Here is a 12,928-nt window from a genome sequence, read left to right on the forward strand (position 1 = left end):
TCACCACTGAAAGTCTATAGGTTCACCACTGAAGGCCTATAGGTTCACCACTGAAGACCTATAGGTTCACCACCGAAGACCTATAGGTTCACCACTGAAGGCCTATAGGTTCACCACTGAAAGTCTATAGGTTCACACACTGAAGACCTATAGGTTCACCACTGAAGGCCTATAGGTTCACCACTGAAAGTCTATAGGTTCACACACTGAAGACCTATAGGTTGACCACCACATAACCTTACAGTATGTACTATGTTATTAATCACTTTACAGTATGTACTATGTGCTACGTTTGACCTCTGACCTCGTGGTTGCCTCCAGACCAGGACCCATAGTGTTCCATCTCCTCCACCAGCTCATCACAGGCCCGCTCCGTGAAGACCGGGAACCAGAACACATCTGGACATGGCTAGAGGAGACCGACACAGACAGTTAGAACTACAGAGTTTTAGGAGAAACAGAGAGATGAGCTAGAGACACGTCCACGAATAGAGACACTTACTGAGTCACTGAGGACCTCACTCTGGGATCCACGGCTAGAGACAGGTACTGAGTCACTAGAGACAGGTACTGAGTCACTAGAGACAGGTACTGAGTCACTAGAGACAGGCACTGAGTCACTAGAAACAGGTACTGAGTCACTAGAGACAGGCACTGAGTCCCTAGAAACAGGCACTGAGTCACTAGAGACAGGTACTGAGTCACTAGAAACATGTACTGAGTCACTAGAAACGTACTGAGTCACTAGAGACAGGTACTGAGTCACTAGAGACAGGTACTGAGTCACTAGAAACAGGTACTGAGTCACTAGAGACAGGTACTGAGTCACTAGAGACAGGTACTGAGTCACTAGAGACAGGTACTGAGTCACTAGAGACAGGCACTGAGTCACTAGAGACAGGCACTGAGTCACTAGAGACAGGCACTGAGTCACTAGAAACAGGTACTGAGTCACTAGAGACAGGCACTGAGTCACTAGAAACAGGTACTGAGTCACTAGAGACAGGTACTGAGTCACTAGAGACAGGTACTGAGTCACTAGAGACAGGTACTGAGTCACTAGAGACAGGCACTGAGTCACTAGAGACAGGCACTGAGTCACTAGAGACAGGTACTGAGTCACTTACGACCTCACTCTGGGATCCACGGCTAGAGACACTTACTTTTCACATGGCTGTATCTCTGTAACTTAAGATATACACACCTCTTCTAGGTAGTTCTCTGTGAAGATGCGTGTGTAGTTGGGGTGGATGTATTTCTCCTTCCAGTCCTGAGAGAGAGAGAGAGAGTTCACTGACCTGCATACCTCTCACAGCTTATCCTCTGGCACTCAGCTCTCACCAGACACTCGCAGACACTCTCCTCTCACCAGACACTCGCAGACACTCTCCTCTCACCAGACACTCTCCTCTCACCAGACACTCTCCTCTTACCAGACACTCCCCTCTCACCAGACACTCCCCTCTCACCAGACACTCCCCTCTCACCAGACACTCTCCTCTCACCAGACACTCTCCTCTTACCAGACACTCCCCTCTCACCAGACACTCCCCTCTCACCAGACACTCCCCTCTCACCAGACACTCCCCTCTCACCAGACACTCCCCTCTCACCAGACACTCCCCTCTCACCAGACACTCCCCTCTCACCAGACACTCCCCTCTCACCAGACACTCCCCTCTCACCAGACACTCCCAGACAAAACCCAGAACTCTCAGTCAGTAAATCACAGATCCTTTTCAGCGAAGCAGAGTTCACTGCATGTTTACATTACGTCATATTTTTCACCACTACAAATGAATCACACAAAGGGTACCCGTATCTCACGGTTACCATATCTTAAAACGCACATATACAAACCAAACAAAAGCAGGCAGGGAGGATATGAGGACTTACCACTGGATTCTCAAATATTTGCCACAGATCACTGTTGTAATGTGATGTGTTAAAGTTAGCTGTGGAAATTAGCCTTCCAAACTCATGACGGTTTGTGATGTACATGAACATTCCCTGTAGCGGACAGAGAAAGTCAGAATTAGCCTTCCAAAGTGGACAGAGTTTCATAAATAGATTGTTTTCTAAGCATATACAATAATAGAGGTAAATAGTACCCACATAGTGATTGACATGTCTCACCAGAACATAGTGATTGACATGTCTCACCAGAACATAGTGATTGACATGTCTCACCAGAACATAGTGATTGACATGTCTCACCAGAACATAGTGATTGACATGTCTCACCAGAACATAGTGATTGACATGTCTCACCAGAACACTATCTGACATAATGATTAAGTGTTCAGGAAACCAAACATGTTGATAAATAATACTGGATTATTTATGGAGGGGTGAGGAAGGAGAGGGGTGAGGAGGGGGAGGGGTGAGGAGGGTACATGTTAGAGGGAGGGAGGGAGGGGTGAGGAGGTACATGTTAGAGGGAGGGAGGGGTGAGGAAGGGGAGGGGTGAGGAGGTACATGTTAGAGGGAGGGAGGGGTGAGGAGGTACATGTTAGAGGGAGGGAGGGGTGAGGAGGTACATGTTAGAGGGAGGGAGGGGTGAGGAAGGGGAGGAGTGAGGAGGTACATGTTAGAGGGAGGGAGGGGTGAGGAAGTACATGTTAGAGGGAGGGAGGGGTGAGGAAGGGGTGGGGTGAGTAAGGGGAGGGGTGAGGAAGGGGAGGGGTGTGGAAGGGGAGAGGTGAGGAAGGGGAGGGGTGAGGAAGGGGAGGGGTGTGAAAGGGGAGGGGTGTGGAAGGGGAGGGGTGAGGAAGTGGAGGGGTGAGGAGGTACATGTTAGAGGGAGGGAGGGAGGGGTGAGGAGGTATACATGTTAGAGGGAGGGAGGGGTGAGGAGGTACATGTTAGAGGGAGGGAGGGGTGAGGAGGTACATGTTAGAGGGAGGGAGGGGTGTGGAAGGGGAGGGGTGAGGAGGTACATGTTAGAGGGAGGGAGGGGTGAGGAAGGGGAGGAGTGAGAAGGTACATGTTAGAGGGAGGGAGGGAGGGGTGAGGAAGGGGAGGAGTGAGGAGGTACATGTTAGAGGGAGGGAGGGGTGAGGAAGGGGAGGAGTGAGGAGGTACATGTTAGAGGGAGGGAGGGGTGAGGAGGTACATGTTAGAGGGAGGGAGGGGTGAGGAGGTACATGTTAGAGGGAGGGAGGGGTGTGGAAGGGGAGGGGTGAGGAGGTACATGTTAGAGGGAGGGAGGGGTGAGGAAGGGGAGGAGTGAGAAGGTACATGTTAGAGGGAGGGAGGGGTGAGGAAGGGGAGGAGTGAGGAGGTACATGTTAGAGGGAGGGAGGGGTGAGGAAGGGGAGGAGTGAGGAGGTACATGTTAGAGGGAGGGAGGGGTGAGGAGGTACATGTTAGAGGGAGGGAGGGGTGAGGAGTTACATGTTAGAGGGAGGGAGGGGTGTGGAAGGGGAGGGGTGAGGAGGGTACATGTTAGAGGGAGGGAGGGGTGAGGAAGGGGAGGGGTGAGGAGGTAAATGTTAGAGGGAGGGAGGGGTGAGGAGGGGGAGGGGTGAGGAAGGGGAGGAGTGAGGAAGGGGAGGGGTGAGGAAGGGGAGGGGTGTGGAAGGGGAGGGGTGAGGAAGGGGAGGGGTGAGGAAGGGGAGGGGTGTGGAAGGGGAGGGGTGAGGAAGGGGAGGGGTGAGGAGGGTACATGTTAGAGGGAGGGAGGGGTGAGGAAGGGGAGGGGTGAGGAAGGGGAGGGGTGAGGAGGTACATGTTAGAGGGAGGGAGGGGTGAGGAAGGGGAGGGGTGAGGAAGGGGAGGGGTGTGGAAGGGGAGGGGTGAGGAAGGGGAGGGGTGTGGAAGGGGAGGGGTGAGGAGGTACATGTTAGAGGGAGGGGTGAGGAAGGGGAGGGGTGAGGAAGGGGAGGGGTGTGGAAGGGGAGGGGTGAGGAAGGGGAGGGGTGTGGAAGGGAGGGGTGAGGAAGGGGAGGGGTGAGGAAGGGGAAGGGTGAGGAAGGGGAGGGGTGTGGAAGGGGAGGGGTGAGGAAGGGGAGGGGTGAGGAGGTACATGTTAGAGGGAGGGAGGGGTGAGGAATGGGAGGGGTGAGGAAGGGGAGGGGTGAGGAGGTACATGTTAGAGGGAGGGAGGGAGGGGTGAGGAGGTACATGTTAGAGGGAGGGAGGGGGAGGGGTGAGGAGGTACATGTTAGAGGGAGGGAGGGGTGTGGAAGGGGAGGGGCGAGGAAGGGGAGGGGTGTGGAAGGGGAGGGGTGAGGAGGTACATGTTAGAGGGAGGGGTGAGGAAGGGGAGGGGTGAGGAAGGGGAGGGATGTGGAAGGGGAGGGGTGAGGAAGGGGAGGGGTGTGGAAGGGGAGGGGTGAGGAAGGGGAGGGGTGAGGAAGGGGAAGGGTGAGGAAGGGGAGGGGTGTGGAAGGGGAGGGGTGAGGAAGGGGAGGGGTGAGGAAGGGGAGGGGTGAGGAGGTACATGTTAGAGGGAGAGAGGGGTGAGGAATGGGAGGGGTGAGGAAGGGGAGGGGTGAGGAAGGGGAGGGGTGAGGAGGTACATGTTAGAGGGAGGGAGGGAGGTACATGTTAGAGGGAGGGAGGGGTGAGGAGGTACATGTTAGAGGGAGGGAGGGGTGAGGAGGGGGAGGGGTGAGGAGGTACATGTTAGAGGGAGGGAGGGGTGAGGAAGGGGAGGGGTGTGGAAGGGGAGGGGTGTGGAAGGGGAGGGGTGAGGAAGGGGAGGGGTGTGAAAGGGGAGGGGTGTGGAGGTACATGTTAGAGGGAGGGAGGGGTGAGGAGGTACATGTTAGAGGGAGGGGTGAGGAAGGGGAGGAGTGAGGAGGTACATGTTAGAGGGAGGGAGGGGTGAGGACGTACATGTTAGAGGGAGGGAGGGGTGAGGAGGTACATGTTAGAGGGAGGGAGGGGTGTGGAAGGGGAGGGGTGAGGAGGTACATGTTAGAGGGAGGGAGGGGTGAGGAAGGGGAGGAGTGAGAAGGTACATGTTAGAGGGAGGGAGGGGTGAAGAAGGCGAGGAGTGAGGAGGTACATGTTAGAGGGAGGGAGGGGTGAGGAAGGGGAGGAGTGAGGAGGTACATGTTAGAGGGAGGGAGGGGTGAGGAAGGGGAGGAGTGAGGAGGTACATGTTAGAGGGAGGGAGGGGTGAGGAAGGGGAGGAGTGAGGAGGTACATGTTAGAGGGAGGGAGGGGTGAGGAGGTACATGTTAGAGGGAGGGAGGGGTGAGGAGTTACATGTTAGAGGGAGGGAGGGGTGTGGAAGGGGAGGGGTGAGGATGGTACATGTTAGAGGGAGGGAGGGAGGGTGAGGAAGGGGAGGGGTGAGGAGGTAAATGTTAGAGGGAGGGAGCGGTGAGGAGGGGGAGGGGGAGGGGTGAGGAAGGGGAGGAGTGAGGAAGGGGAGGGGTGAGGAAGGGGAGGGGTGAGGAAGGGGAGGAGTGAGGAAGGGGAGGGGTGAGGAAGGGGAGGGGTGTGGAAGGGAGGGGTGAGGAAGGGGAGGGGTGTGGAAGGGGAGGGGTGAGGAAGGGGAGGGGTGAGGAGGTACATGTTAGAGGGAGGGAGGGGTGAGGAAGGGAGGGGTGAGGAAGGGGAGGGGTGAGGAGGTACATGTTAGAGGGAGGGAGAGGTGAGGAAGGGGAGGGGTGAGGAAGGGGAGTGGTGAGGAAGGGGAGGGGTGTGGAAGGGGAGGGGTGAGGAAGGGGAGGGGTGAGGAAGGGGAGTGGTGAGGAAGGGGAGGGGTGTGGAAGGGGAGGGGTGAGGAAGGGGAGGGGTGTGGAAGGGGAGGGGTGTGGAAGGGGAGGGGTGAGGAAGGGGAGGGGTGTGGAAGGGGAGGGGTGAGGAAGGGGAGGGGTGAGGAGGTACATGTTAGAGGGAGGGGTGAGGAAGGGGAGGGGTGAGGAAGGGGAAGGGTGAGGAAGGGGAGGGGTGTGGAAGGGGAGGGGTGTGGAAGGGGAGGGGTGAGGAAGGGGAGGGGTGAGGAGGTACATGTTAGAGGGAGGGAGGGGTGAGGAATGGGAGGGGTGAGGAAGGGGAGGGGTGAGGAGGAACATGTTAGAGGGAGGGAGGGGTGAGGAAGGGAGGGGTGAGGAAGGGGAGGGGTGAGGAAGGGGAGGGGTGAGGAAGTACATGTTAGAGGGAGGGATGGGTGAGGAGGTACATGTTAGAGGGAGGGAGGAGTGAGGAGGTACATGTTAGAGGGAGGGAGGGGTGAGGAAGGGGAGGAGTGAGGAGGTACATGTTAGAGGGAGGGAGGGGTGAGGAGGGTACATGTTAGAGGGAGGGAGGGGTGAGGAGGGTACATGTTAGAGGGAGGGAGGGGTGAGGAAGGGGAGGAGTGAGGAGGTACATGTTAGAGGGAGGGAGGGGGAAGGAGGGACATGGTAGGGGGAGGGAGGGGGAAGGAGGGGACATGGTAGGGGGAGGGAGGGACATGGTAGAGGGAGGGAGAGACATGGTAGGGGGAGGGAGGGAGGGACATGGTAGGGGGAGGGAGGGACATGGTAGGGGGAGGGAGGGACATGGTAGGGGGAGTGTGGCAGGTGGCTGGACTGGACATTCAGACTAGGCGTTCTGTCTTTCTCCCCTTGACAAATCACAGCTGGGTTGTTTTGGATCTTTGACCATCTGTTTTCTCTTTAATGCAAATTATGTCTCCAATTTATGAATTATGATTTTCATGATGGTTTTTGGAGGGAGTGTGTCCTGCTGGGAGTAAAAAGGAGTAGCTAAGGTCTAAACAGCTAGCCTAGTCTGAGACGGTCAGAGCGTTGGAGAGAAAAGCTGGTTAGCTAAGGTCTAGACAGCTAGCCTAGTCAGCTAGCCTAGTTGGGGAGAAAAGCTGGTGACATAGTTGTGGGGGTTAGGGGGCGAAGGGATTGGCTCTGGGGGGTTTAAATAATCATGGATGCAGGGAACTTGCAGGTGGCCATTACTATAGCTCCATTACTATAGCTCCGTGACTATAGCTCTGTTACTATAGCTCCGTGACTATAGCTCTGTTACTATAGCTCCGTTACTATAGCTCCGTGACTATAGCTCTGTTACTATAGCTCTGTTACTATAGCTCCGTTACTATAGCTCCGTGACTATAGCTCTGTTACTATAGCTCTGTTACTATAGCTCCGTTACTATAGCTCCGTGACTATAGCTCTGTTACTATAGCTCCGTGACTATAGCTCCGTGACTATAGCTCTGTGACTATAGCTCCGTGACTATAGCTCCGTTACTATAGCTCCGTGACTATAGCTCCGTTACTATAGCTCCGTGACTATAGCTCCGTTACTATAGCTCCGTGACTATAGCTCTGTGACTATAGTTCCGTGACTATAGCTCCGTGACTATAGCTCCGTGACTATATAGCGCTGTTACTATAGCTCCCTGACTATAGATCAGTTACTATAGCTCTGTGAATATAGCGCTGTTACTATAGCTCCGTGACTATAGCTCCGTTGTTATAGCTCCGTGACTATAGCTCCGTCACTATAGTAGCTCCGTTACTATAGTAGCTCCGTTACTATAGTAGATCTGTTACTAAGGCTCCGTTACTATAGCTCCGTTACTAAGGCTCCGTTACTATGGCTCCGTTACTATGGCTCCGTTACTATGGTTACGTTACTATGGTTACATTACTATGGTTACATTACTATGGCTACATTACTGTGGCTACATTACTATGGCTACATTACTATGGTTACATTACTATGGCTACATTACTGTGGCTACATTACTATGGCTACATTACTGTGGCTACATTACTATGGTTACATTACTGTGGCTACATTACTATGGTTACATTACTATGGCTACATTACTATGGCTACATTACTATGGCTACATTACTATGGTTACGTTACTATGGCTACATTACTATGGTTACATTACTATGGTTACATTACTATGGCTACATTACTATGGTTACATTACTGTGGCTACATTACTATGGTTACATTACTGTGGCTACATTACTGTGGCTACATTACTATGGTTACATTACTATGGCTACATTACTATGGTTACATTACTATGGCTACATTACTGTGGCTACATTACTATGGCTACATTACTATGGCTACATTACTATGGCTACATTACTATGGCTACATTACTATGGCTATCACGGACGGATCAGATCATTTTTCCTCCTTCTAAATACTCTAAATACTCCTCCTACTAACTACTAAATACTATACTTGCGGCACTGAAGGGACTGCACCACAAAAGCTTGAAATGGATTGTTGATAAAAGATATGACCAAAAGCAGGTGCTTCCTGTGTATCTAACCTCAGCCATGACAGATAGGTCAACATCGATTTCCAAAGGCTTAAGCCTGAGAGATAGACAGCTTCATCTCTATTGGTTTGGCAGAGCTTCTCTAAGAGGCCTCGGCAGACATCCTGAAAGACGTCTCTAGAGACGATTCAATGTTTTTAACGTTCAAATGATCATTTATCACAGAAACAGATCTGTTAGGTATCTGGTAATGCTCTGATGGGAAAACATGTTCATAAGAATTCAGGTACTGATTCCTCAATTTCGTGGCTGAAATAATAATTAAAAAACACAATGGTTTCCTACCAGTGTTGGACATGGTAAACCTACATGGTAAACCTACATGGTAAACCTAGATGGTAAACCTAGATGGTAAACCTAGATGGTAAACCTAGATGGTAAACCTACATGGTAAACCTACATGGTAAACCTAGATGGTAAACCTAGATGGTAACCTACATGGTAAACCTACATGGTAAACCTAGATGGTAAACCTAGATGGTAAACCTAGATGGTAAACCTAGATGGTAAACCTACATGGTAAACCTAGATGGTAAACCTAGATGGTAAACCTAGATGGTAAACCTACATGGTAAACCTAGATGGTAAACCTAGATGGTAAACCTAGATGGTAAACCTACATGGTAAACCTAGATGGTAAACCTAGATGGTAAACCTAGATGGTAAACCTACATGGTAACCTACATGGTAAACCTACATGGTAAACCTACATGGTAACCTAGATGGTAAACCTACATGGTAAACCTACATGGTAAACCTAGATGGTAAACCTACATGGTAAATCTACATGGTAAACCTACATGGTAAACCTACATGGTAAATCCTACATGGTAAACCTACATGGTAAACCTACATGGTAAACCTACATGGTAAACCTACATGGTAAACCTAGATGGTAAACCTACATGGTAAACCTACATGGTAAACCTAGATGGTAAACCTACATGGTAAACCTACATGGTAAACCTACATGGTAAACCTAGATGGTAAACCTACATGGTAAACCTACATGGTAAACCTACATGGTAAACCTACATGGTAAACCTACATGGTAAACCTACATGGTAAACCTACATTGTAAACCTACATGGTAAACCTACATGGTAAACCTACATGGTAAACCTACATGGTAAACCTACATGGTAAACCTAGATGGTAAACCTACATGGTAAACCTAGATGGTAAACCTACATGGTAAACCTAGATGGTAAACCTACATGGTAAACCTACATGGTAAACCTACATGGTAAACCTACATGGTAAACCTAGATGGTAAACCTACATGGTAAACCTAGATGGTAAACCTACATTGTAAACCTACATTGTTAACCTACGTTATATGTAAACCTACATTGTAAACCTACATTGTAAACCTACATTGTTAACCTACGTTATATGTAAACCTACATTGTAAACCTACATTGTAAACCTACATTGTAAACCTACATTGTTAACCTACATTGTAAACCTACATTGTAAAACCTACATTGTAAACCTACATTGTTAACCTACGTTATATGTAAACCTACATTGTTAACCTACATTGTAAACCTACATTGTAAACCTACATTGTAAACCTACATTGTAAACCTACATTGTAAACCTACATTGTAAACCTACATTGTAAACCTACATTGTTAACCTACATTGTAAACCTACATTGTAAACCTACATTGTAAACCTACATTGTTAACCTACGTTATATGTAAACCTACATTGTAAACCTACATTGTAAACCTACATTGTAAACCCACGTTGTAAACCTACATTGTAAACCTACATTGTAAACCTACATTGTTAACCTACGTTATATGTAAACCTACATTGTAAACCTACATTGTAAACCTACATTGTAAACCCACATTGTAAACCTACATTGTAAACCTACATTGTAAACCTACATTGTAAACCTACATTGTAAACCTACATTGTAAACCTACATTGTAAACCTACATTGTAAACCTACATTGTTAACCTACATTGTAAACCTACATTGTAAACCTACATTGTAAACCTACATTGTTAACCTACGTTATATGTAAACCTACATTGTAAACCTACATTGTAAACCTACATTGTAAACCCACGTTGTAAACCTACATTGTAAACCTACATTGTTAACCTACGTTATATGTAAACCTACATTGTAAACCTACATTGTAAACCTACATTGTAAACCTACATTGTAAACCTACATTGTAAACCTACATTGTAAACCTACATTGTAAACCTACATTGTAAACCTACATTGTAAACCTACATTGTAAACCTACATTGTAAACCTACATTGTAAACCCACATTGTAAACCTACGTTGTAAACCTACATTGTAAACCTACATTGTAAACCTACATTGTAAAGCTACATTGTAAACCTACATTGTAAACCCATTGGAAATTGATATTGACACCAAATAGAATAATGAAAGCAGTTAAAAACCTTTGGAACTCTGAGCATATGGAATGTTTCCGGGTTGGGGGAGTCTTTCTCTCTGTGATTGGTCTAAAACGAAGGAAAATCACCATGTAAATGTTGTAACGAGAGAGAGCTTGATAGACAGGTAGGTAAGACTTAACATACAGGAGGGGGAGGCATGGGAAGGAGATGAGCCTGCTGCGTTGCACGAGGAAGACCAAGATTCCCTCTGAAGCTGATGTTTTGGTAGTTTTTATCTTAGTAAGTGGTGCATGCTGGGACAGAGTGAAGTGATGTAGCAGAGCTCCATGGTAGTAGGTGTTAGCATGGGGTGACACGTGACGGGATGCCATAATGCCCAGCTGGACAGACAGACTAGACAGACTAGTTCAAAGTCTACAAGGACCAGGGAAGTGAAAAAACACAAGGTTGGGAAATCAGCCAGACATTCCCATTGTTTGGACATGGTCACATGACACAGACGAGCAGAAGAGGAGGAGGAGGAGGAGGAGGAGGAGGAGGAAAGGAGGTGCAAAATGATGGGACCAGTGGAGCGGAGAGCCCTGCACGCACCAAAGATGCTGGAGATCATACCTTAAGGACATACAAACACATGGAGACAGACTGGGTACAGGATACCACAGCAGATGCTTACCTAACATAACCTAACATAACATCACCTAATATAACATAAACTAACATGACCTAACATTACATCACCTAATATAACATAACCTAACATAAACTAACATAACATCACCTAATATAAACTAACATAACCTAACATAAACTAACATAACATCACCTAATATAAACTAACATAAAATAACCTAATATAAACTAACATGTCACCTAACATAACCTAATATAAACTAACATAACATAACCTAATATAACCTAACATAACCTAACAAACTAATATAACCTAATATAACATAACCTAACATAATATTAACTAACATAACCTAACTTAACATCACCTAACATAAAGTAACATAACCTAACCTAATCTAACACAAACTAACATAAACGAACATATCCTAATATAAACTATCAATAACTAACATAGCGTAACATAACTTAACACAACATAGAATAAAGTAACATAACCTAACATAACATAACCTAACATAACCTAACATAACATAACCTAACATAACCTAACATAACATAATCTAACATAACCTAACGCAACATAACCTAACGCAACATAATCTAACATAACCTAACATAACCTAACATAACCTAACACAACATAATCTAACCTAACATAACCTAACACAACATAATCTAACATAACCTAACATAACATAACCTAACACAACATAATCTAACATAACCTAACATAACATAACCTAACACAACATAACCTAACATAACCTAACCTGAACTAAAATAAACTGATATAAACATAACCTAACATAACATAACCTAACATAACATAACCTAACATACCATAATCTAACATAACCTAATGCAACATAATCTAACATAACCTAACATAACCTAACACAACATAATCTAACCTAACCTAACATAACCTAACACAACATAATCTAACATAACCTAACATAACATAACCTAACACAACATAGAATAAAGTAACATAACCTAACATAATCTAACATAACCTAACATAACATAACCTAACATAACCTAACATAACATAACCTAACATAACATAACCTAACATAACCTAACATAACATTACCTAACATAACCTAACATAACATAACCTAACATAACCTAACATAACATAATCTAACATAACCTAACGCAACATAATCTAACCTAACATAACCTAACACAACATAATCTAACATAACCTAACATAACATAACCTAACACAACATAATCTAACATAACCTAACATAACATAACCTAACACAACATAATCTAACATAAACTAACATAACCTAACACAACATAACCTAACATAACCTAACACAACGTAACATAACCTAACCTGAACTAAAATAAACTAATATAAACATGAACTAACATAACCTAACAAAAGTATCATTAACTAATATAACATAACCTTAAATATACAGGACATCTGGTTGGTATATTCAATCTCTCCCTATCCCAGTCTGCTGTCCCCACTTGCTTCAAGATGTCCACCATTGTTCCTGTAGCCAAGAAGGCAAAGGTAACTGAACTAAATGACTATTGCCCCGTAGCACTCACTTCTGTTATCATGAAGTGCTTTGAGAGGCTAGTTAAGAATCAAATCACCTCCA

General features: G+C 46.9%; 1 protein-coding gene across 2 annotated transcripts in view; it reads right to left on the bottom strand.

Annotated features, from left to right (window-relative positions):
- Positions 1-12,928, bottom strand: part of plod2 (procollagen-lysine, 2-oxoglutarate 5-dioxygenase 2) — a 145,278-nt gene that overhangs the window by 15,023 nt on the left and 117,327 nt on the right. Inside the window, exons 14-17 of one of the 2 annotated variants that reach the window (XM_031836446.1) lie at positions 10,710-10,772; positions 1,897-2,010; positions 1,205-1,270; positions 305-409 (exon numbers count right to left, since the gene is read on the bottom strand). In XM_031836446.1, the coding sequence (XP_031692306.1) occupies positions 305-409; positions 1,205-1,270; positions 1,897-2,010; positions 10,710-10,772 (348 nt within the window). The remainder of the gene's footprint in view (positions 1-304; positions 410-1,204; positions 1,271-1,896; positions 2,011-10,709; positions 10,773-12,928) is intronic. The other variant, XM_031836447.1, reaches the window with a different exon arrangement.

Source organism: Oncorhynchus kisutch, linkage group LG11 (assembly GCF_002021735.2).
Source record: "Oncorhynchus kisutch isolate 150728-3 linkage group LG11, Okis_V2, whole genome shotgun sequence".
NCBI lineage: Eukaryota > Metazoa > Chordata > Actinopteri > Salmoniformes > Salmonidae > Oncorhynchus > Oncorhynchus kisutch.